The sequence below is a fragment of the Centroberyx gerrardi genome, chromosome 17, assembly GCF_048128805.1.
Source record: "Centroberyx gerrardi isolate f3 chromosome 17, fCenGer3.hap1.cur.20231027, whole genome shotgun sequence".
NCBI lineage: Eukaryota > Metazoa > Chordata > Actinopteri > Beryciformes > Berycidae > Centroberyx > Centroberyx gerrardi.
This window is the reverse complement of record NC_136013.1, coordinates 15,452,525-15,475,306: the sequence shown is the minus strand read 5'-3', so window position 1 is coordinate 15,475,306 and position 22,782 is coordinate 15,452,525. Positions and strand designations below refer to the sequence as shown.

The 22,782-nt window shown below is 45.2% G+C and overlaps 1 protein-coding gene across 1 annotated transcript; it reads right to left on the bottom strand.

Annotated features, from left to right (window-relative positions):
- Window positions 1–441: 441 nt before the first annotated feature.
- On the bottom strand, window positions 442–22,540 carry LOC139930898 (G patch domain-containing protein 2-like). The gene is made up of 10 exons (XM_071924227.2): window positions 22,512–22,540; window positions 20,368–21,060; window positions 15,603–15,664; window positions 14,200–14,358; window positions 14,020–14,099; window positions 13,861–13,925; window positions 13,693–13,732; window positions 13,479–13,570; window positions 8,859–8,944; window positions 442–4,028 (listed from the first exon to the last, which is right to left on the bottom strand). The coding sequence occupies exons 2-10, from the start codon at window positions 21,054–21,056 to the stop codon at window positions 3,838–3,840; spliced, it is 1,464 nt and encodes a 487-aa protein (XP_071780328.1). The 5' UTR covers window positions 21,057–21,060; window positions 22,512–22,540; the 3' UTR covers window positions 442–3,837.
- Between the last annotated feature and the right edge of the window lie 242 nt (window positions 22,541–22,782).

Below are 22,782 nucleotides of genomic sequence, written 5' to 3'. Positions count from 1 at the left end.
AAGCCATTGATTTTTCCTCCATTTCGCCATCAATCTGGTGGAGAAGAGGTGGCTGTGGGTGCTCAGACAGCTGATGATGTGATTTGTAACAGTGGACCACCGGTGAGCGGAGAGAATTGCTCCAACTCTCAACACGTGGCAAAGTGACTACCACCTTCTTCAGCATCCAGCCGCAAGATTAACAGTGGGGGATCTATTGATAATCTCCACAGGCCGAGGGAGTATTTCCTCTGTCACACACAGCCACACTGCAGCCACACTTCCATTTATATTCAATAGAAGCACTGTCAAATCTTGTGGGACTCAAGCGGCGTAATTCTGTATTCAATATTTATACCGAGGCCATAAAGCATATGTAAAAATGTGATTTCAAATAAAAAAGCACAAAACAAATTACAACACTTTCACATGCAAACGTGTACACATATTTTTAAAGTCAGTTTGGCAGATTAATTGGTTTGATGTTCAACCTTGATTTCAAGTCACATTTTCACAGTCATCATGACCATTGAATCTCATTTATTGAACACAAATTCACTATTTGGAATAAATACGTTTTGAAAGGCATACTGTAGGCTTTACTATAAATACTCATGACACACAGGAATGATTAATACATCACCTATTGGATAGGCAAGACATTATGTAATCGGTTAAACATTTCACATTCGAATAATTATGAAATTGAACAAAGGTCATAAATAGACCTAAACCAGCTTCATATTAAAAAATAGTCTAAATACAATCAAACCTGCTCCTACAGAGTTTATACAACAGCTCAGGAAAACAGTCTCCACCTGCTAGCAGTTATTTTGACCAAGCCTTGGGTGATCAGAGCTTCTGCATAAACACTGCACTGCAGGTCTGATTGAATTTTACCATTGTAATGTCTATCTAACATCTAGTGACACCGTGCAGGCTTTCTAAGGAAGGAGTAATCCTCTTTAGATCATTTGCAAAGCAATTAGGCATGCTTCCACTGCTATTAAATATGAAGATAACAGCCTATGAGATAAGATGCTATTTGTGCTACATATCAAATGGGATAGCTGCCTAAGAGCCCTGATATGGGGGAGATAGATTTAAATCCTTGTAAATGAAATTAAAAAATATGATCGTAAAAAATTAGAGAGACATATCTACTGTACTATCTATCATGAAATTGAATTGATTAATTTAACGTCCACAAATTGAAATCCTCAATGGATGAACCTGTATTATGCATCACATCATAAATACTACACACACATATATATATATATTTTTAACACAGTGCAATAATTTTGAATGCGTGGTTTTATGGACAATATCAACATTCTGACATTCCATTGAACAAGGCAAATATATAAATACGTTCAGCTGCCAAGAAAATAAGAGATCATGTACAATATACTGATTATTACTAGTTACTAGTGCAGCACCACCATACTGACAGTCACAGGAAATCCAGAGAGCACACAAGGCTTGATTGCAGTGAGTTGAACTGTTATGACTCGCAACATGCAGCCGTCAGCAGGAACCAAAGAGACTCTTTTGCATGTGTTTCTACCATCACTTGCTACACAGCAGAACAAATGCCACCGACAAGAAAGGGACCCAAAAAAAAAGCAAATTCCCCATTGACCTGTGACCCGGGGGACAGAGGGGCTGCCCTGCGTGCATAGAGAGGAGGTTCAAACAGAGTTTATGACTACATTATCTCTCCCTCTCCTCATCTCCTCTCCACCCATCAGTGGACACTGGGAGCCACCGCACTGGAGGAGACAGACCAGGCATCACTCATTCACTCGCCTCCTAGGTGCCTTTGTCAGGTGATTGCTGGCGGAAAAAGGAAAACAGATCAATACATCTCCCATGGGCCTGACAGGTAATCTTTACCTGGGATGAAATATGAGTGGTACCAGCCTGCCGGATTCCTTAACTGTAACCGGGCGATTGACTGGCTGCGCGGAAACCATTCCCCCGCTTCCTGGCCATTGGAAATTCATTTTGGGGGCATGCGGTCCGGCTGAGACGTCATTATGGTGACTGCTAATTACCATGGGAGCAGGTGAGGCGTTTCCCCCGGCTACTAATGGAAGCTAATCTGAGCTGATGCGGCTTCCTCCCTGTCAATGCTCTGGCACCAAAACACAGACTGACGGATAAGGCAACAGCGAGAAGCTCTCCTTAAAACACTACACAGTCAATACTTGTCAAACGTGTTCAGGGGCATCCGTCTGGCAGCAGCCTTCAAAGAATTTATCAAAAGCCTCGTTTTTTTTCTAATTATGAGCCTCAACCGGCGCTATTCCTATCAATCAGGTCTATATTCCTGGAATGGTGCTACCCAGGAAGAGTCCCGGGACTGCAGGACTCCCTCCAGCCGCTCTGGTCAAGCTGCAGAAAGCGGCAGTGGCCAGGGGGCGGGCTGCTCTCTGCCTCAACACTTTGACTGATTCCTGTGGCGGGATGTCTTGTGAGAGGCATCCATTTAGACGAGTGTGCACACACAGCATTTATAAATGTCATCCCGTGCCAACATGATCACATAAAGCCTTCTCAAGAGGGATGATTGCAGAAGTATAACTCATGTTAATTGACAAATTTCATTCTACTCAACGTGAATCTTCTCCTAAATATGGCTTTAAATTGTCTAAAAAGACATGCAGTATGTAGTTGATAATTATGCGATTCATTTCACTAAAAAAGTCACTTATACAGTGCAGGTAAACCAGGATGTACATCACTTGACTCCTATATATAAAATGCATTATTCTTAAGATATTCCTTGTGTAACTGGTTTGGAGAGAACTCTATAGCTGCAAAGGATCATTGTGAGCAAGGATGCCTGTTCTCTTTGATCTTGCTGTACGCTGCCATTGTTCTTTTAATGCAACTGATGCTGAGGAAGCTGGGGCGATGTATACCCCAAGGGTAGGTGAGGATACTGTGTACGACTCTCCTCTCCTGTTCTCTACCGGCTCCTCCAACTCCTCTCTGCTCGCTCTCACCCGCTCTCTGCACAGCTCCGAAAACAACTAATCCACCGCCGCTGAAAAAACAGGCTGTTCAAACACATTTGCAGCTGGCCTTGAACTTAAACACGTTTGGGGAAATTTGAATATGGAAGGTAAGCTGAAGAGAACAGAGGCGGCCCTCGGAGGACCGCGACTACACTCCCTCTATGTTGTGCTAATGAGCACCTTTGTAGCAAGTGTAGCTTTTCAAATCCATGCTAATAGGAGGCCTGTACTTTGTGTGGCTCTCTACCGGTGGTCGCCTCTGTGAACCCTGTAGCAGCATGTGGCAGCTAAACATTCTGATGCTCTCCTGTCTCTAAGCTAGCGACGTGCTGCTACATGGCCTTGTTGGTCCCGCTCTGGCAGGCGTAAAGTAGAGCAGACCCCCTAGCCACTCCTGACCATCTTTCCAGTTCCCCGCTGACAAACGCTGGGCTACTAGAGAAGACATAATTGTTGGGCCTGTGTGGGAGCAGCTGGCCTGGAGACTGTGTGCAGAGGCAGGAGGAGCCGCCTGGTGCTGGAGTCTTGAGTCGCAAACGAGGAGCCTCTTGAAGCTGCCTTCTTCCTTGAGGACACGGCTGGCTAAGGAGCGCTTAACAAGGCTTGATTGCATTAACATTTCTCATCCTCAAAAAACACTAACTGGAAAGACTTGATGTAGCTGTAAAATGCTGATTTGAAGAGTAACGATGTGTTCCGTATTCGTTTTTTTTTTTTCATCATAAAGTTTGTGCAGCAAGAGGAGTTTCAGCCTTGTGATTCTCTGGCACAATAACTTTCCTTTTTGTCACAGGGCCTCCTTCCAAGCTAGGGTGTGTTTGTCCCGCCCCTCTCAGTTCTCCTCCTGGTGCCCCTGGGGGTTAAATAAACTCTCAGGCTGGATGAGGTCTGGCTGGTCAGAAGTGGAGGGCTGTGGGCCCGCTGCACTTGTTGCCCCTGAAGCCCCCACAGCCTCTGGGATTAAGGTGTTCCTGGCTGCCCGTGCCTCTTCTCCCAGGTCGTCCTTATGAAAGGGGTTGCTGGCTGCAGAGGGAAAGGGAAAGCACACATCATATTCTGGACATGCAGCACAGCACCATGAGCAAATGTTGTAAAGGATATTCACATAATTCCTAGATTGTTTCAATGGCTCCCCAATAAAAAATTAAATTTAGTCCACGACTCACGGATCACTCCCCATTTTAGGTATATTGAAATGGAGCAATCCTGTCCTAATAGGCTAAGTATTAATGAGGTTTTGGTCAAGTGAGCCCAATCCAATTTGGCCCCATATGACTTGTGGACATGGTTATTAAAAGGCCAATCTGTGCTGCTCCTATGGCTTAACTCCCCACCCCCCCCTCCAGTTATGCTGTGTGAGGAGCTGTGTGTTTTTGACTCCATTCATCACGCGTTCACATCTCACTGACTACCTTCCTTTTTAAAGATCCTCATTCTCTTGATCGCGCTCACCTTTAAAACTTTCCGTCTCGGGGAGTGGGGGAAATAATCTGAAACAGAACTTGGGCCAATTTTCACAGAAGGCAGAGGAACTCTAAAACAATTGCGCTCGCTAACATGCTTTCTGCTTTCCTACTTCACATTGATAAATAAATCTCTCCCCCGGTCTCCCAAAAAGTTAGTGGCGGTCACACAAGACATTTGCGAGGCAGTCCCAGAGCAGAGGACAAGGGAACTAGAAGTGACATTGTGGCTGTGGGCTGTCTCAAAGGATTAGGCATTACAGCATTCACTGGCATGTGCTTTTGCTCGTTCCCATTATATCTGCTTGTGCCTCTTTCCAGATGACTTCTTCCCCAAACTGATCCGGCGGGCAAGATAATTGATTAATATTTCTTGAGGGAACGATGACTAACCGTTGCTGAGGTTCAACCCAAACACTCAGAGGTCTTGGGTTAAACATAGTCAAAGCCCTGGATCAAAAAATCAGGAGTTTTCATATTTGACAGATACACAGGAATGAGCAGCAACATTTAGTCACTTAGTGTGTTTACATGCACGCAGCATTCCAGATACTAGCTCGTATCCTAGGTCAAGGTCATGTTCAGGATAAGCTGTTTCTATGCATCTTCACATCCAGAATATCCACGTATAAATAAATATTCAAGGGTCTCATGATTGGGCTAAGAGCTTGCGTAGGTAAGCAACATATGGCGATCACATGCACCAACTCATAAACAGCAAATCTGAGTATCTCAGAATATTAATATGTAAAAACATTCATTGAAAAAGGAGAATTGAGAAATGATTGTGAATAATAAAGGGCTGTTTCATTTGGCCCAAACACCTAAACCTACGTTCAGTTGGTTTAACATGAAGGTCAGTGAAGACATTATAACGCAAAGGTTTTCTGTCAATGGGAGAATTACAGTACACGCATTTATTGGGGTGATAATGGGTGGTTGAATGGAACCATCTTACCATCTTAATAAGCTCTCATGTGATGCTCTCTAAAAACAATCATTACAGGCCTTCCTGGAGCACTCCCCTTCCCCCTGTTTATTAATCAGCTAATTACACATTGACAGTAATGGGCCTGCTGATTCCCACACTTAAATGAACAGGGCTGAATAGCTCTTTAATGATTAGCCTTTGTGTTTCTCTCTCTCGCTCATACTACACACACCACACACAAGCACACACACACACACACCATTCATTTCACAACTGGAAAAAAGTAGGACATTCAAAGCAAAGCTCCTAGTGAGAGGGTTTGAACGCCAGGCAGTCAAGAGTACAGCACCTGACCGACTGAGCTGCTAATCGCACTAGAGAGCCTCCTAAATAAAACTGGCTCAACAAGAAGGAAACCGAAAAGAAAGCAATTTGCATGGTTACAAGGCAACAAGGCAGTAAATTCATGGTTAAAAATAAATGTAAAAAAAAAAAGGCGGGGGCTCTCCTTACACCAGTTTGTGTGGGTTTTCGAGTGTTTCGCTCAGCCTCCAGCAACAGCGAAACCACCATGAAAGTTTGGTGGAGCGGCGGAGGCAGGGGCAGGTGGAGACGGAGGAGGTGGGATTTTTTGAAGGACGCGAGCGGGGTGCGGAGTGGAGCCGGAGAGGGCGAAATAGTGCGGTGGGCTGCATTTCTGTCAGCAGAAGTGATGGCTGAGTGGTAGCGTTATTTGTCTTGTGCTGCCATACGGCCCTCGCACCAGCCTGGGCATTAATGAGAGGGGGCCGGACCGCCGGGCAGGAACACGCCGGGCCCCCGACGCAGGTGATCTGTCACACAGCCGTCTCGCTCAGGCAAGGAGACACGCGGAGACAGAGAGGAAGGGGAGAGGCGGCAGGCCAGACCCAGGGCCGGCCTCCACACCGGCACCCAGTCGCGCTTTCCAACATATAGAGATAACATTCAATAACCTGTTTGACTGCATTAATCAAAATCTAAATCGGCCCGAAGGTTAACTACCCCACCTATTTACCCCACACCAAACTCCAAGCCCCTCCTGAAATGTGGCACGCTGAATGGGTGCGAGTTTGAGTTTATTACCATCATCCCTTTATAGAGATAAAGATGAAGGGCATTATAGGAGACAGCAGGGGAGGAGTAAAATTGCAATAATTAATTAGTCTGCGTGTGAGACGAGCCAAGGCTATTAAAATCCATCAGGATCTTTACACTTACTGATTCATCTCTGCCTTACAAATAATTCTCTCCCAAAATTGTGGAGTGTGTAGAATGTATTCATTTGCATTCCCCATCCCTGGGCTACATTATGATATTTTCTCTAATCCACTAGTCATCCTCTCAGTGGAGAACAGGAATATCAATATCCTTATGGACAAAGCCTGAATGAATACAACTTGAGTAACAAAACTCATAAATAACTTCAATCCTTATTTTAACAATACCTGACCACATATAACAAAAACCTGCCATGCTTTGTTCTATATCTAGTAAGGAGTTGTTGTCTATTTCTCTAGTTGGATTGATGGTGGTGAGAAAAGCAGAAAATGGCCAATTTAAGGCTGAGAAATGGAATGGTCATCTAATCCAAACAGATACCTGGCTTGATAAGTTGTTGGTTTTTTTCACAGCCAGCTTCGACACTGCCGTGGAAGTGCTAAAAGGGTAAAGAAAGAAGACAAAGCAACAGCTGGGTACCGCCTCAGCAATTCCCCACGGAGCCCTGGGAGACACCTCCGGCCACAGACCATTTTCACTCCTGATTACAGAGTTTCAAATCAACCACTAACACATACAACAATTCACTTCCTCTGGCCAACTCAAACAAAGAGTAGCCTGTCTTGTTCACTAAGAGCAACACAGGGAGCCATACTATTCTTACAGAAAATATTCCTTCCCATGCAAACAAGGTGTTTACCAGAAAACAGGTCCACCACTCTATGAATCACCCAATCAGAGGGAAAGGTTACTTTTGCGCCTGTACACATTTATGACAAGCAGAGAACGGCAACAACCAAAATCTGTACACATAAAGTGTAAAGGCTTGTCAGAGTGAATGTGCATCTCCCGGCAGCGGTGAGATTACTGAGGAGAGGCATGGTGCAGCAGGCTGCCAAAGTAAAGATTTATACAGAGCAGTTGCAGCTGCAGAAACTGACATTGGCCGACACGGGATGCATGATAAATCACGGTGGACAGGGGGCACTAGACTCAAGAACCAGGAAAACACACTCTGAACAGGGCCGTGGGGAGATGCGCGAAACTGGAACCCTTTTATGCAATTTAAAAAACAGACAGTGTTTTAGTCACTTCAAGAGCTTCAATATCTACACATTTAAGTAAAACATTTAATTAAAGATGTTTATTCAATTAATATTCTGTGAGCATTTGTTGTCTTATTTGTACGTTTTTATTAGTTCATTATTTGTCTTTTTTTGCCTGGAGTACACCAATAGTTCATTTAATTTGTGAAAAATAAATGAAACAACTATCTTTCAAACAATCTATCATGTTTAAGTGAATTTTTATTTTCCCAGCTGACTGTGGAGCTGTAAAGTGTAGTTCTGCAGGGGAGAAACTGAGGGATGCCCCTCTCCTGGTTCCGCATGTTGAATATGAGGGGTCTTTAAGGGGCAGGGGTGAATCTTTTTTTAGTTTTATGGGAAGTGGTTCAGCGCTGGCGAGGTGAAGGACAGAGTTGCCGGCCGTTCCATCACTCAGTGCAATAAATGGATGCAATCTGTATCCCAGTAAAGCATTGGCTGTTTTTAAATTCCACCTCTTTTATCCAAATGAATGATGGACCCCGGTACAGTGCACTGTGCGGCAATATTAATATACATCAGAGGCCTGCACCCCTCACTAAATCAGGGAACCACCAGCATTTGTTATTTAAATGACAAACAGCAGCTGCAGGAGCGGAGCACGGAGAGGAGACTTAGGAGAAAAGGTGGACAAACCAATTCAGATTTCAATCCGGCAAAGACACAAGGCCCCGAGCCATCAGTCTAATGAAAAACGGCAGCCCCACCGGCCCAAACGCACGAAACGGCTGCTGCTCAGTGCCACCTCCAATAGGGTCCACCCCACATCACACTTCTCTTTGGCTGTTCTAGTCTGTCCTGTGCTCCCAACATAACACCGCTAACTGTAGACTTCCCTCTGCTGTTGGCAAGTCCGCGCTCACAAAAGACGAGACTCACCCTTTGCATATTGTGATGCTGGGGGACTTAAGAAAATGTGTAAAAAAAAAAATACATGAAAACAGAAAAATGTTTACATCTGAGAAAAACACCTACAATTCAAAAGGTATCATTCTAAACGTATGGGGTTAATGTGTGTGTGTGAGGGGGTGTCTAATAACAGAACCGCTCCGATAAGGGTTTAAGTGAGAGTGGAGAAGGCCAGAGATTCATTAGTGTGTGTGGAGTCTGTTACCTGATGTGGTGACGGCCACAGCAACAGTCTTCCTCCTCCTCTTGATGTCTCCTGTGCATAACAGTCCCAGAGGGACGTTGGTCTGCCTGGGGGACACGAGAGACACACCAGACAAACGTTACTCACAAAGGTGGTGACACAGCCTCCACCCACAACCCCACCCACCCACAACACACACATACACACATGTACCCAGAGTGTAGAAATTAAATAATTTCACAGACGACACTAAAAGCCTGTCCCGCACAGATCCGAACACTGCAATTTACATTTTATCCTCCGTAAGACGCATATTTTGCCACATCCTGATTTTTCATCATTCATCCCTGTTTTCAGATATATTAGATGAGGAGCGTAAGAGGTGCCGGGGTCGTGCGGCTGAGTCATTGCAGAGCTCACACAAACAAATTACACCTGCTCTGTGCCTCCTGTGTCATATGTCAGGAGCCCTGAAATAGGAAAAGCCCCCCCACGATCTCATAGCCCTGACTCCTGAGATGTAAAGTTAAGGTCAAGGTCCCTTCCATCACTGTGATAGGTTCACTTTGTGTGTGTTTGTGTTTTGGGGGGGGGGTTGGGGGTGAGAGAAAGAGAGAGAGAGAGAAGGAAGAGTTTGAGTGTGTGAGTGAGCTATAATGAGAAACCGTGATAAACCAAAAGAATCAAGCAGAACTACGACATATGCTGATACACAGCTACAGTAGACTGCATCCAAGAGACAATTTAAGCAACAATATGGTGCGCTGTTTGAAAATGCCAATCAACCTGTAAAAAAAGTGAGTTCTTGACAGTGCAAAACAACAGCGGACCGTGAGGAGGAGAGCTCCTCGTTAACCGCGGCGGCTCATCTAGGACTGCAGGCTACATAAAGCTCACAACCCCGGCAGGCACGTGCAGCGACGGTCCTGTCAGGGCAGCCTTTTAACAGGCTGCGTGTTCCATGACCTCAACACCCATAAATCACATGACGGGGGTGCAGGCGCGGGGCGTCGGGAGCTGTGCAGGGCGCGCTTTGAGCGAAGTCTCTATGTTGTATAATCAATAGATATAAAAATAAATGGCTTGACCGTTATTCTCTCCCTGCTACCCCTCTCTAATAAAATCCCAGTAATGCATATTTCATTTACTTTTATACTTATTGATTACCTGTACTCCAGTTAGTAAATCACGCGCCTATCGATCCCTCAATCGTACCTCTGTCGGACAGCACATAACCAGCCATTTGCGCCCCTGATAAAGAGCTCAGACATTGAACTCCCCACAGTAAATCTTTGCAAACTAACTTTTTAATTCCAAAATCGATCCGCGTTTAAACGTCGCATTATTTCACGAGGCACGCCCGCGGTATTAAAAGTAATACCCTGATGCATTTGGTCTTAATGTGCGGAGGTCCATCCCTCCATCTCTTCCCTCATTACAGCGGGGCCGCGGCGCTCTGGGGCCCCGCGGCCTGCAGGGAGGCGAGGGCCCTCCCCTGCTGCCGAGGGCTGAGAGGCAGAGCCGCTGCGGGGCCGCCAGGAGCCCGCCGAGACGCTCAGCACAATGCTAATCAAACATGAGAATACCATCAGCTGGCTCATTAACCGAGGCAAAACACCACCATTCATCTCAGAGTGGAACCCAAAGGCTTTTTATAAGCGTGTTAGCTGGCTCAGCGTAAGTCTAAAAGAACTGGCAAAAAAGCATAACACTGTTGATATCGTTTAACATCTGTCACTTCATCATCTTATACAGCATAGCAGATGCTGGCTGGTTGTTTTGTCCCTCAAATTTTTTTAAATAGTGGTGAGAAAACTAAACACTCCTAAGACTGAAAAAGCAGCAATGAGCAATGGAAGAACAAATGATATGCAATGAAGACGGCCAACAACAACTAAATTCTATCAAAGACGCAAGGACATTGAGGAAAATGTCTGCAAGATGGATTTTTCAGGTCATATGAGACACTTCTAAATGCAGTGTGGTCCCTTAGGGTGCAGAGTAAAACAGCACTGACACAGGGTCAATTGTAATTTTGGCGCCCACATCCAAAAGCAGATATATCAATTAAAAATAATAAATCAAAAGAGGAGCGAGGAGCTGCAGTTACAAAATGGCCATCTATTTTCATTAGGGTACATGGCGCTTCAGGTGTGAGCAGGATCTCAAGATTAATAGAGGTATTCAAATGAATCAGAAAGGATTAGGGTCTCCTGGGAACATAATCAATAGCTCCAAATCAATAATCAATAGGCCACTCACACCAATATACTAACTGCTGACACCGAGATCTCACAATTAAAATGAAAACTGGGAAGGGAGTGGCGTAAGACTATGATTTATCTCACAGTGCAAATGTCATTTAGAAATAAATAAGTCAATAGATAAAAGCTGCTGGTGCCTGGCTCAGGTGGGAGGCGGTTATGCATTTTAACATGGCCGCCAGCCCCGAGCATTAGAGCCAAATCCCACAAAGCATCGTCCCTATTCACGCGCCGATACGAGGATAAATGGCACGCAACCCCACACAGCCTTTATCACTTAACATCAAATCTCTGATTGTTGCCGTCAACTCCCGCCAAACAGGAGATGACAGCTTTTATTAATACAGTATCATTTCAACCTGGCCGCGATACAAGATTAATGCTTACACTTTGCCCACAGAGAAAACACTTTTCTCTCAAGGGTGTTTGAAAACAAAGAAAAGTCAGATGTATGGGAGCTCAGCGCTAAAAAAATCGATCATGCGGGTAAGTTGTTCAAAAGAAATGAAAATATAGTGAAGAAGCCGAGACTGGCCGTTTTAAAGTTTGCTGGGATCAAGCTGCTGCATGAACAATTACAGAATCTCAGTTTTATCTAGGAGCTGTCATCAGTTACACAATACAACAACTGCTATTGTTATTGGGCTATATGGGTAGGGGCGCTATGCATAAGGGATCATTATAATTGTGTGTGTTTGTGTGTGTGTTTCAGAGTTGACTGAGGCAGAGGAGGGAAGCAAATGGGTGCCATGTGTGCAGAGCCGGGTCGTAAGGACAGAGGAGCCATCTCACTGGAGAGTGGATTTGAGCAGCTTGGGGAGATGGATTCAGCTCATGCCGTCCGACGGGACACATCAGAAGCCCCTCTCGTCAATCCCCCCTCTCTGCCTCGTTCATTTGGGAGTATGATTTATACTTTTTGAAGTGAAGGGTCTTGAATCCCGCTATAAAGGAATTAAGAGGCCTCCCCTGAGTCCGCCATTCAAATGAGAGCATGGCAGGGATATGAGGGCTTTTTAATAGAGAGAAATTAGTATTCACAATGCCTCGAACTGGAATCTGAAGGAACCTTTCAGGTGGAGAAGAAAGGGCCAGTTTAGAAAAGAAAGCCCTAAGAAGTTGGGGGCTTTTCATAGCAGTCGTGTTTTTGCCCCTCATCAAGGAGTGGTGGAGCGCTCTGTGAAACAACCCAAGAGAGAGAGAGAGAGAGAGAAAGAGGGCGCTTGAAACAAAATTAAGAATGCACCATAAATAGGCAGAGTGGAAACAATACAATGAGGAGTCCCACAGTCTTGAGGCCAAGGGGCTGCTCAGCCTCTCAATAGTCCCCCATGCAGATCCAACAGTTCCAGGGATGACTTGGAGCAATGTGAGGCTTTGACAAACATCTTTTAGATAAACTTTTTAAAAATGTTTTTCTGCAGTCCCAGAAATGCTGGGATTTGAATCTGCATTACAACTATGTCAACACATTATATTTCACTATTTGGGAAAGCTGACCTTGAAAACTACTGAATTCAAGTCCAACTGAAACTACGTGTTAGATCCAACTGCTGCTATCCATCAGTCAGCTCAGCTCAGAGTCCAAACCTTGCCATTTGGTTGAATGTGAACACATACGATATGTGTGTTTACAGTATGTGTGCATCGTAATGTTTTATTCTCTGCAGCAAAGGAATATACATCACGTATAGGTTAACGTTTAAAATTCCCTTCCACTGGCTCCCACCATGAATATTTTATTTTTCAAACATGATTTGAAATCATTAATTTACAGGGCAAAATAGTGTGAGTGAATGAATGAGTAACAACTCATTCATCTTAAATGACACACACATTTGGGTGTGTGAGGGTGTGTGTCCTCTTCCCTGATTCCCCTCCTTCATGTGTTAATCTTATTTTGACGGTTGAGATGGAGATGGTTCATCTCATGAAGTATTTCCCAAACAGGTTAGAAGTCTGAGAGGGGTGATGTGGTCACTGGAGGAGGGCTCCTGAGGACCTGCTACAGTCTATTTAAGGGAATACAAGAGGCTTGGCTGTCTCTAGCATTCACATCAGTAGTGGAGACAAAGAGCTTCACAGGAGTTCAGAGCCCTAGACCACAACCCACCTGCTGTATCTGCACTCTCTCTCTCTCTCTCTCTCTCTCTCTCACACACACACACACACACACACACACACACACACACAGTCTCTGAGGTATAAACTTAACATAGATTACTCTAGTTAAAAGCGACCTATGCTCTGTAACTGATTCATTTAAGAGAGTAGACCATGGATTTGTCCATCAATATATTGAGCTTTAATGGAAAAACTCGATGGCGTCTCCAATAGGCCCTTGAGAGGCTGCTTCATTTTGCATGGCATCACCTACCTGTTTTTGCAGATTGAGGAGGAACATCTGCGATGGGAGCTCTCTGACACCATGCCAATAGGATACACAGGTAATGGGCACAAAGGGTTGAACTGGAAATAACAATCATCAATACTGTTTAGATTTTGCCATTTCAGAAATAGAGTCTGAACAAACTGGTGTAGAAAAGATAAAGTTTGGTAAAACTGTGAAAACCAGCAATATTGTAACATACCTGGCTTCGGTCTCGTTTTCCAATAGAAGGCAGCCAAAAACTAAAAGGGGGATAATCAAAGTAGAATTACTGGATGTAAAATGATGATGCAAACAGATGGACTTAATGCCTCAAGAGTGTATATAATTTTGTTTCTGAAACAAGACAATTCTAAACAGTATATCTTACTCTCTCTGGTAAGGATCTTGAGAAAAGTGCTTCAATCTCTCCACAAACATCGGCATACTGTTGTCCTGTAAGACAGAAACTTAGAATGTGAATACTGTGTAACGGTTTTCAGCAGCTGTAAGTCTATAGATAGTGTATGTAGATGAAGCCTGCTGTAACCTTGCTGGGAAGCCTCCTCCTACCCTTCCTGATGCAGCGGGCAGCGGTGCCAGGCAGTCGGTTAAGGCGGGCATGGTACCCTGCAACAGAACAACAACACACCGCATTTATCCTCCTGTGTTGAGAAACGGTCAGACAAGAAGATCAGTGCTTAAGTGAGACCACAGTGTCCTCCATCACCTCTCTGCGAGGGCCGTGCGGGCTGCAGGAAGGTGGGCGAGGGTCGTTTGTCCTCCAGGGAGAGCTGGCTGTCCGAGTCCCAGCTGGGCAGCAGGCTGGCGACGCCCTTCCCTGCTCCACAGTCTCCCTCGAAGAACCAGTCGCTCTGCTCATCATCACCTGCACACACAGGAAAGCACATTGGTTAGCACTTTTTCTACCGGACATACCTTGAAAGGAATAGTTCACCCCAAAAATGAGAAATCAGTCATTATCTACTCAGCCTAATGTCAGTCGAAACTCCATTGAAGTTTGTAGGACCATTAAACACACAGGGAGTTAGCTCCCTGTACTTCCATCTCAGCCTTCTCTCTAACTATTGAACTTAACAGGGCCTTCTTTCTACTGCTCCAAGAAAAAGCATAAATAAAATGCCCAATGTCCACTTTCTCCCAACAGCTCATGCAGTTGAGTGGGTTTTGTAGTCAAACAAGTGCACTGTGGGTTCAAAGGTACAACATTTACCCCATTATCTCCTATATTTTCCTCTCTGATAATGCTCTGGTCATGTGCACACCCTACAGTAGTAATAGTAATAAGCAGAGTCTTCCACCAGAAAGCTGTAGTGTGCGTGCGTGACCTTTTGGACCCACGGTGCAATAATTTGGCTACAAAACACTCGGATTATGCTGCATTGAGAAATTTGAGGGACATTTTATTTATGCTTTTTTGGAGTTGTAAAAAGATGAACCTGTTAACTTGAATAGTTACAGAGAAGGCTGAGATGGAGCTACTAAAACAATGTGTGTTTGATGGTTCTACAAACTGCAATGGAGTTTCAAATGACATGGATTTGAGTAGATAATGACTGAATTTTAATTTTGAGGTGAACTATTCCTTTAATTACACACCAGCAGACAACTAGACAGTACCAGCCCAGTCTCATCCCCAGACAGCGAGCTCTCCTCAGACCTGTCAGTCAGCAAAGCGCATGCAGGAACCATGCCTCTCACAGTCAAGGTGTAGTGACAACTGTTAAATCAGAGGCCGCCTGGCCCCACCACGGCTAATGAGATTAGCAAAGGCTTCAGCGCTCATTAACACGACATGACAACGTCTTATTAGAGTCGCCTGGGTGCCCAGCAACCGGCCCATTGTATCGAAACCTCTCTCTCTCGCCCCAGCATTCCCACAAAGCGGAGCTGTATATTGTCCAATTCTGACGACCCGTCGCCGTTCTTTCCTCAATCAAGAATGCTCTGTAAGCTGCAAAGACTCTATGACAAAAGCATGGCAAAACAAAATCAATCAGCTGTGTTAATTTGCAATTTTTTTTTAAACCAAAGTAAGTTATGACAATGTTGTGCAAAGAGGAGAAAAATGTAATGGTTCCCTGTATGTTAAAATGATGAATTGTCTTATACCTTGTCTCCCCTCATCATTGGTGTAAAGGCCAGGGTCACTGCTGCATATACTGCTTGTTTCACTGCAAAGGAAGAGGAAAAACATATTTGAATTATCATCATTGACTGGTTTCTTTAATAACAATGACATTTGAGGATGAAGAATTCTGTTTTGATTTATAATGTCAAAATTGATGGGTTCCTGGGTCAGACAATGTTGTAGCATTTGAAAAGTGAACAATGTGAATCAAAAATGTACATGCCCCCGTAATGTCAACATTTAACATGTAACATTCAATAATAAAAATAATGAAGAAGACCGGAGCTAGAGGTCGACATAAATGGAAATGACACAAAAAGACAGAGCGTGCTCCGTTCTCCCTTGTTGCGATAGCAAACACAAAGGCAAGGGGAAGGACTCTGATCGAAGCCACTGAGTGACATGCACAATCTAATTGAATATCCTCCGCTGTCAGCTCCAATCTAATCTGGCCTGCGTTGTGGAGGATGACAGGAGAGCGAAACACATTCCCCTGCCCGCCCCTCCCTCTGGGTGTGCCCCACACAGAGAGAGACCCACAGACGTGCCTCCACACAACAACTGGCCAACATCTGCTGCGTGGGCTGCTGCCGCTGCTGCCTGGGCCGCTCCGTTGCTGCTGCTCTCCACACCCCCAGGCAACCCCTGTTACACTCCCTCCACACCCTCTGTGCTCCCTCCACTCCCCCAGACGGCCCTGGGTTCCTCTGCCTCTGTCACACCTCAGCCGCCTTGGACTGGGAGCTCCAGACACTCCAAGGTCATGGAGGGAGGCGGGGGGGTGGGGTTGGTGATGGTGATGGAGGGATAGGTGCTCACAAAACTATTTCTTCTTTTTGACAAAATACCAAGTTGTCACATTATTGTCATTGTTTTGATGAACCTGCAAGAAATTTAACATGTATATGTATTTCTAGCTGCAGTCTTTAAATTAATATTCATGTTTAAATTCAATTTCCTGACTACATCTAAGTCATAGGTGGGGGAGGTGGCTCCTTACATTTCCTAAATCCCCCCACAGAATGCCAGCTAGCTTAAATGGTGCTAATGGCCATTCAAAGTCCTTTAGGAGAGTATTCTCCATTGGGAGTGGGGGAGCCTGATGCTCTTGATTGCCTTGCATTTTGCTTCATGGTGATCAGCGCTGACCTTGGAGAGCGAGGCTGGCAGGGTCAGATATGCGCTGATATGGTGCTTTGCCATATTGCAGAGGCGTGCCGGCGACGGCAGGATCAGAAACACGGCCGTCCAGCCTGCGCGTCTCTCTGGCCAGATGGTCCTGCATCATCTCCCCTCACATACACAAGAAGCAGATGTGAGAGGGACCAGGCCTCTCCGGGGAATCTGGAAGATGTCTGGCCTAGCCAAGCAGTCCTGGACCGTCCCTCTGCCCCGTCTCCACCCCTTCAGCCTTCTCTCCAGACTCTGACTCCCCAGGCCTCTGCTCAGCTGTACCCCACCTCTGGACACACAGCCTGGCATCTGGACCGCACTGCTCTCCTGCCCAGCGTCAGCAGAGGGCACAGACACAAGCTCTATAATAAGCACTAACTGCCCTTTTGGTTTTCTGCTTCATTCCACAAGCTTTCTCCCTCTCAAAGATCCAAGTGTGTAGGTGGTACCAGAGTAATAGAAGCCAACGGTGTACCCAGTGCTATTTATTGATTAGGTGTTGACTTTTAAAATCACAAAAAAGAACCGATGATGATAAACAATTTCCAGCAGCATGGCGTCTTCCTCTATTTGCCATGCTGATAAATGTGTTTGCTTCTTATCAGAGGGATTTTGTGCAAAGTTTGAAAAAGAATCACAGGTATAAACAATTAATTAGAGACACCCATTAAGTATTTATCCGTATTAAAGGTGTAATGTGATGTCGCTTGGAGCAGCCCAGGGCCGATGAGAGACCGTTTCCATTAAGTACTGCCTAATTAATGCCATGAATAATTGAGACACCCATTTTTCTCGAGACCAAAAGAAACACCTCTTCTCTTTCTTCAACAGTGACCTTTGTCAAGAAAAGTTGACAAACACTGTTGTCGAACTTTGGCTTTTGTTTCACGTAGAACTATGAAGTGAAAGGATATCATTCCAGTGTTTGTTTACACCTCATCAAACGGGACGCCAAAAGCCTTGCAGAAAATAGCACTTCCCCCACTCTGAAAAATAAGACAACTTATTTAGCATTAGGTACCATAACAACAAATAAGTCTTAATTAGCTAATATGCCATATGTCCGTGGTGAAACAAAGACAAGGACAGAAACAAGAACTGCATTCCAGTGTTGTAGGGCTGAACTAATCGATTCCCCACATGGCCCCATTGTCTCTATACAAGCCAGAGAGGTGAAGCAAAACACAGTATCCAGATGAGCACTAATCATTAGGATATAATCCTCAGCTCCTGGGAGAGACAGACCAGTTTGCACAGAGATTACGGGCTAGCCGCCATTTATTGAGCCCGGGCTCATTCTGCAGAGGAATAAAGAAGAGGCAGAGACGGAGGGGGGCAAAGCGCTGATAACAATGGATCTGTGGGCTCTTCAAACAAGCCGCCCCAACCCAAATCCATGCCCTCTTCCATGGGTGTCTGATTATAAGGTTATCCCACCCTCCCTGAGCTGCAGTAATTGGATTAGTCTCAGAGATTTATGAAAATGAACTTCGGCAAATGGTGCACCGCTTTACCAAAAACTCCTCATAGAGTTTTCAAAATATAAATTACAGCACGATAAAGCTGGTTGTGAGAAAAGCGCGTACAATGGCTTTGTTTTTTTCTGGTGGCAAGGTTGTCCATGGTGAAATCAACATCACCAGTAACAGCACACAGCTGGAGACGGAGGCTGAGCCTGGGACGGCGTCTACCCACAGGTGAGGCCTGCTTGCTGGGCCAGCCTGGGCGCCAGGTGGCCTCACTGCCAGCAGGCTGGGCCAGGTCTAATCAAGGATGTGGAGCCCAACTGGAGCTGCCAACATCTGCTCCCCTTGCACTTGGGTGGCTAAAGGCAACGCTCTGCTCAGTATGCACATATGAGGAGTGACCTTGAGGAAAGGGACGTTTTAAGAGACCAGACGCATCGTACGGAAAGGTTAATGGAATGAATGGAGAGCAAAGAAATCCAGGTGGTTAAAAAGGCATTTCAACAATGGCATCTGTGTCTGACATCAAATGGACCATAGACTCTCTGAGTATAAATACTGCTGTTGTACCACTGTCAACCCCTCATCACGGCTGCCATTTTTTCATATCCTTTGGCTCCACCAGGGCTTAACCATTAGATTGTTCAGCCCTCGGTACAGTGTGGCAGTCTACTGAGCAGCAATCAAGAGCGTTGGTGTTGTGTAAGTGAGAAATGATTGACAGCGTGCCATGGTGTTCCCATTTATTTCTTCTCCGGAGCTGTTTTCTGTCAGAACGGCTATTGATTTTTCCATAAAGTAAGAAAACAAGTACCGTTAAGGGGCTAGGGAGGTCAGCACAAATTAAACCAGAAGATGTAAAGCCCTCTGTCTGTCCCATTATTGGTTACCACAAACGTCTTCTTCTCCCATTTTTATATGATCCAACAGATAATGAGATCATCAAGGGAAATACACTGTGGAGGAGTGTGGCAGGAGAGACGCTGGGAATGAGAGCAGCCAGGCTCAAACAACTAGCTCAAGAAGATCCCTACATTGTACAACGTCATTTAATAATAAACTACTGACCATATTTGTCTATGTATCAGACCATTATACATGTGGACCATTTGAGGTATACATAATTAAAAATAATTAGTTACTTTCATAAATAAGGATGATTTCATGAAAAGTGTTAGTATTTACAAGCAAAAACCTTTGCTTTGCTAATAATTTTAATAATATTCTATCATGAGTGGTACTTTTATGCCAGCAAACGCTTTCTGAGAAAAAGTGACTGTTTTGATTCCACAATATATTGTAATATTTGCTTAACGTTGTAGTAATACAGAGTCACATTCTGCTGTCAGTTACAGCAACATTTACTGTTGCTAAATAAAATGCACACAAGAGGGTGCACTCTGGGATGCTGGGACAGGCACAGCTTTAATTACCCAGCCCAAGACAGGAATTCATTTCAAAACGAATCAATACCACGCCAAGTCACTTATTTATTTGTGACAATATTTCTCGAAAGGAAATAATGAGCTGGCAGATGCCCCGAGGCATAACTATCAAAGATCCCTCCCTGGTGATCATCTCAGCTATGGGAGATGAGGATGAAGGGACTATATCATTCATTTTTAATGTCAACTCAATACTTTAAAGTGGAGTGGCATGATTGTGATACATTTTTTGGTTTAGATGAGGACACACTGAATATTGACAACTGGCTAGATGAAGACAGGCAGTATAGATCATCTTAAATGTCGCCTTGTTTAATTGCTTCTGTCTGATAGTAGTTATGCCCATGACTTTTATGTTATGGGTTTAACTGCCTTGGTAACTTTCCATTTAAAGGGTAAAAAGGGCTTTTAGAATTTTGAGCACATCCTCCAACGTGGCTTTAATCCTGTCTCTTTAACCAGAGGTAGGGTTAACATTTGGTTTGCTGCAAATTTGTAAATTAAATGTAGGCCTTTGGAAACTGGAAATGCTTATTTGTCACAGATAATGGACCTAAAACCTCTTTTTCATACATCTACATGGACGTGTGGATCTTCGCCTATGGGCCTGACTGTGTAATAATGCAATGAAGGAAGGGCTGAGTTTGAATCTAACACATTACCCTTCGGACATGTTCTCATCTGAGGCATCTCTCTGTTCCTTGGCCTCCAGTGTGATCTTATCCTTCCAGCACTCCTTCGCCATCAGGCCGGCTCCTTCAGCCTGTCTGTCTGCTCCCACCCAGCCTGACCTCTTCTTCATGTGCAACAGACGCTGCTTCTTAGATGACCTGTGGCTGCAGCCCCGCTTGCCGTCCACACCGGAAACTTTTAACTTCTGCTGCAAGCTGACCGTGACGTCCGAGGTCATTCGCTTGACCTTCCGCCGCCTCCGGAGCGGCCTTCCTGGAGTATTCTCGGTGAAGGAGTCGGACTCCGGCCAGGAGTGCTGCCTGGTCTTGGCAGAGCCGCCGGTGAAGGAGTGCCACCGGTTGGTCACAATCATGTCGTCGGAGTCGCTGCAGTTGGCCGCGGAGGCCGTGGTGGTGGAGGGGGCGGCGAAGGCGGCGTTCTCCCTGCCGTCTTTTGCCGCCTCGTCCAAGCTGGACTCCGAGGCCTCGCTCAGGCAGCGCCGGTGCTCCAGCGGATACAGGGAGGAGTCGCAGCGGCGCTTGCGACCTCTGCGTCGGCGGATCTGCCTGCGCTGCTGCAGCGGGCTCAGGACCATCTCCTCCCACAGCTCCCCCAGCTTGGTCTGCTCCGAGGTCTGCTCCAGGGCAGACACCAGGTCCTGCACCAGCTCATCCATCATGTTGCTGAGGCCGAGGGAAAAACAAGACGAGAGGCTAAACTTTATTGCTGTCCTGACAGTTATTTAAACAATTTAGATCCTGGTACATCAAATATACATCGTGTTAGGTGTGAGCAGGGTAACTCAAGCAGTCCACTGGTTTGCTTGGCACACAACAACAATGACATAATCGCACGTAATGAATGCTGACGCAAATGTGCGGTTTGTAGGAGACAGGGACGGCAGGGAAGATATCAGTGGAGGCTGGTGACTCAAGAAGTTGAGGACATGGCTTGCTAAATTGCAAGGTAAAAGGGTATAATCCAAAAATGCATGACTGTTACAGGAAGAATCCACTCTCAGATATTCACACACTGTTAAATAGCCTCAATTTATAATGTCCAATGCATTCCAGGAGTTATTTTGTGACAAAGTGTTGTAATTTACTTTATTGGTGTACCCACTTTCCCTCACCCTGCATTGTCTACTTCTACCTCTACTTCAGCAGCTAAGAAAAAGTTACTCCCGTTACTCAATGCAATATGTCTTGTGGCTGCATTGCATTATGGTCTAGTGAGGTTACTGCAGGTGGAGGAATTGGCATCTCTGCCTTTCCTTTGGTGGATTTCTCCCTGTATGATTGTTGCAGAATTTTGAGTCTAGAAAGAAACGTTTGCTCTTTGGGGCCTGATTCCAAAAGCTGACATTTACTGTTGATGTTTTAGATGATTTTTTTTTTCTGCAACCAATCTCCATTGTAGCTGCTACTGGAAAAAACGTGACGTCACATTGTCCACGTTTGGCCAGTTATCCGCGGGAATAAGAAAAACACGGAGCCAAACAACAACACGGGCCCAGAAATGAACATCGACAGTAGCTGTTGTTTGACAGCGTCAACATGATTCAAGGTGGATTATTCCTTTAAATCTACTGCGCTCAAGACCTAGCAGCCTAACATTTGAGAGGATAATCGACCCTCCCCTCCCCTAGAAACGGTGGCGTATAACACTGAGGGTATCACAAGGTATAAGCTACCCTTTTACGCTTACAATGTGGAAAAAATAATTGGCGGGATTTGTGCTGCTTCTTTGAGTGTTTGCACCCATAACAGGAAAAAACACACTTTCAACACAGTCATAACTAGCTAGGGAAGAGGCTGGATAGCTACATAACGTGAGTGCTATACAACAATAGCAGAGAGGGTACTAGAGCTGTCCGCATCCCCTGTGCAGACTGTGTTACATAACATCACCTAACACGTGAGCTCAGCACAAGGACAGCCTGCGACACACACACACACACACACACACGCACACACTCATCTCCCATGCTTTAACTATCAGCCACGCGCGCCGTTTAACAGCATTTAACGCGGAAACCGTCTCGTAAACCGAGTCCCGTGCCTAAACAGAAGCGCTATCGTGGTGTTATGTAATCGTTAAGCGGACAGTCCGGTGTGTTTCGGGGGGCACTCACCAGTCGCAGCTCCCCTACTTGTTTTGTTTTCACAGCTGTGACACCTCGACGCACTTCCGCCCTGCTGTCAAAGCGATGAAGTAACATCCGGCTCGCCGTAGTTTTCCAGCAAAACAGCGCGCGATACGACGACGGCGACATTATGAGAGATAGATAGGTATATCTGGACCTAAACTCGGGTTTAGCTTGCTAGGCTAAAGAATTGCCTATTTAACTTTCTGAAAGATAGGAAAACAAACGGTAACATTCCTATAATATGCTACTAAACTAC

What these genes read in the sequence shown, in the direction of transcription:
- LOC139930898 (XM_071924227.2), bottom strand. Translation starts at nt 21,056, where the DNA reads ATGATGGATGAGCTGGTGCAGGACCTGGTGTCTGCCCTGGAGCAGACC. An exon ending in TCCTCAATCTGCAAAAACAG is followed by an intron (nt 8,945 to 13,478) that starts GTAGGTGATGCC and finishes CGTGTCCCCCAG; the next exon opens with GCAGACCAACGTCCCTCTGG. An exon ending in TGTGGCCGTCACCACATCAG is followed by an intron (nt 4,029 to 8,858) that starts GTAACAGACTCC and finishes TTCCCTCTGCAG; the next exon opens with CCAGCAACCCCTTTCATAAG.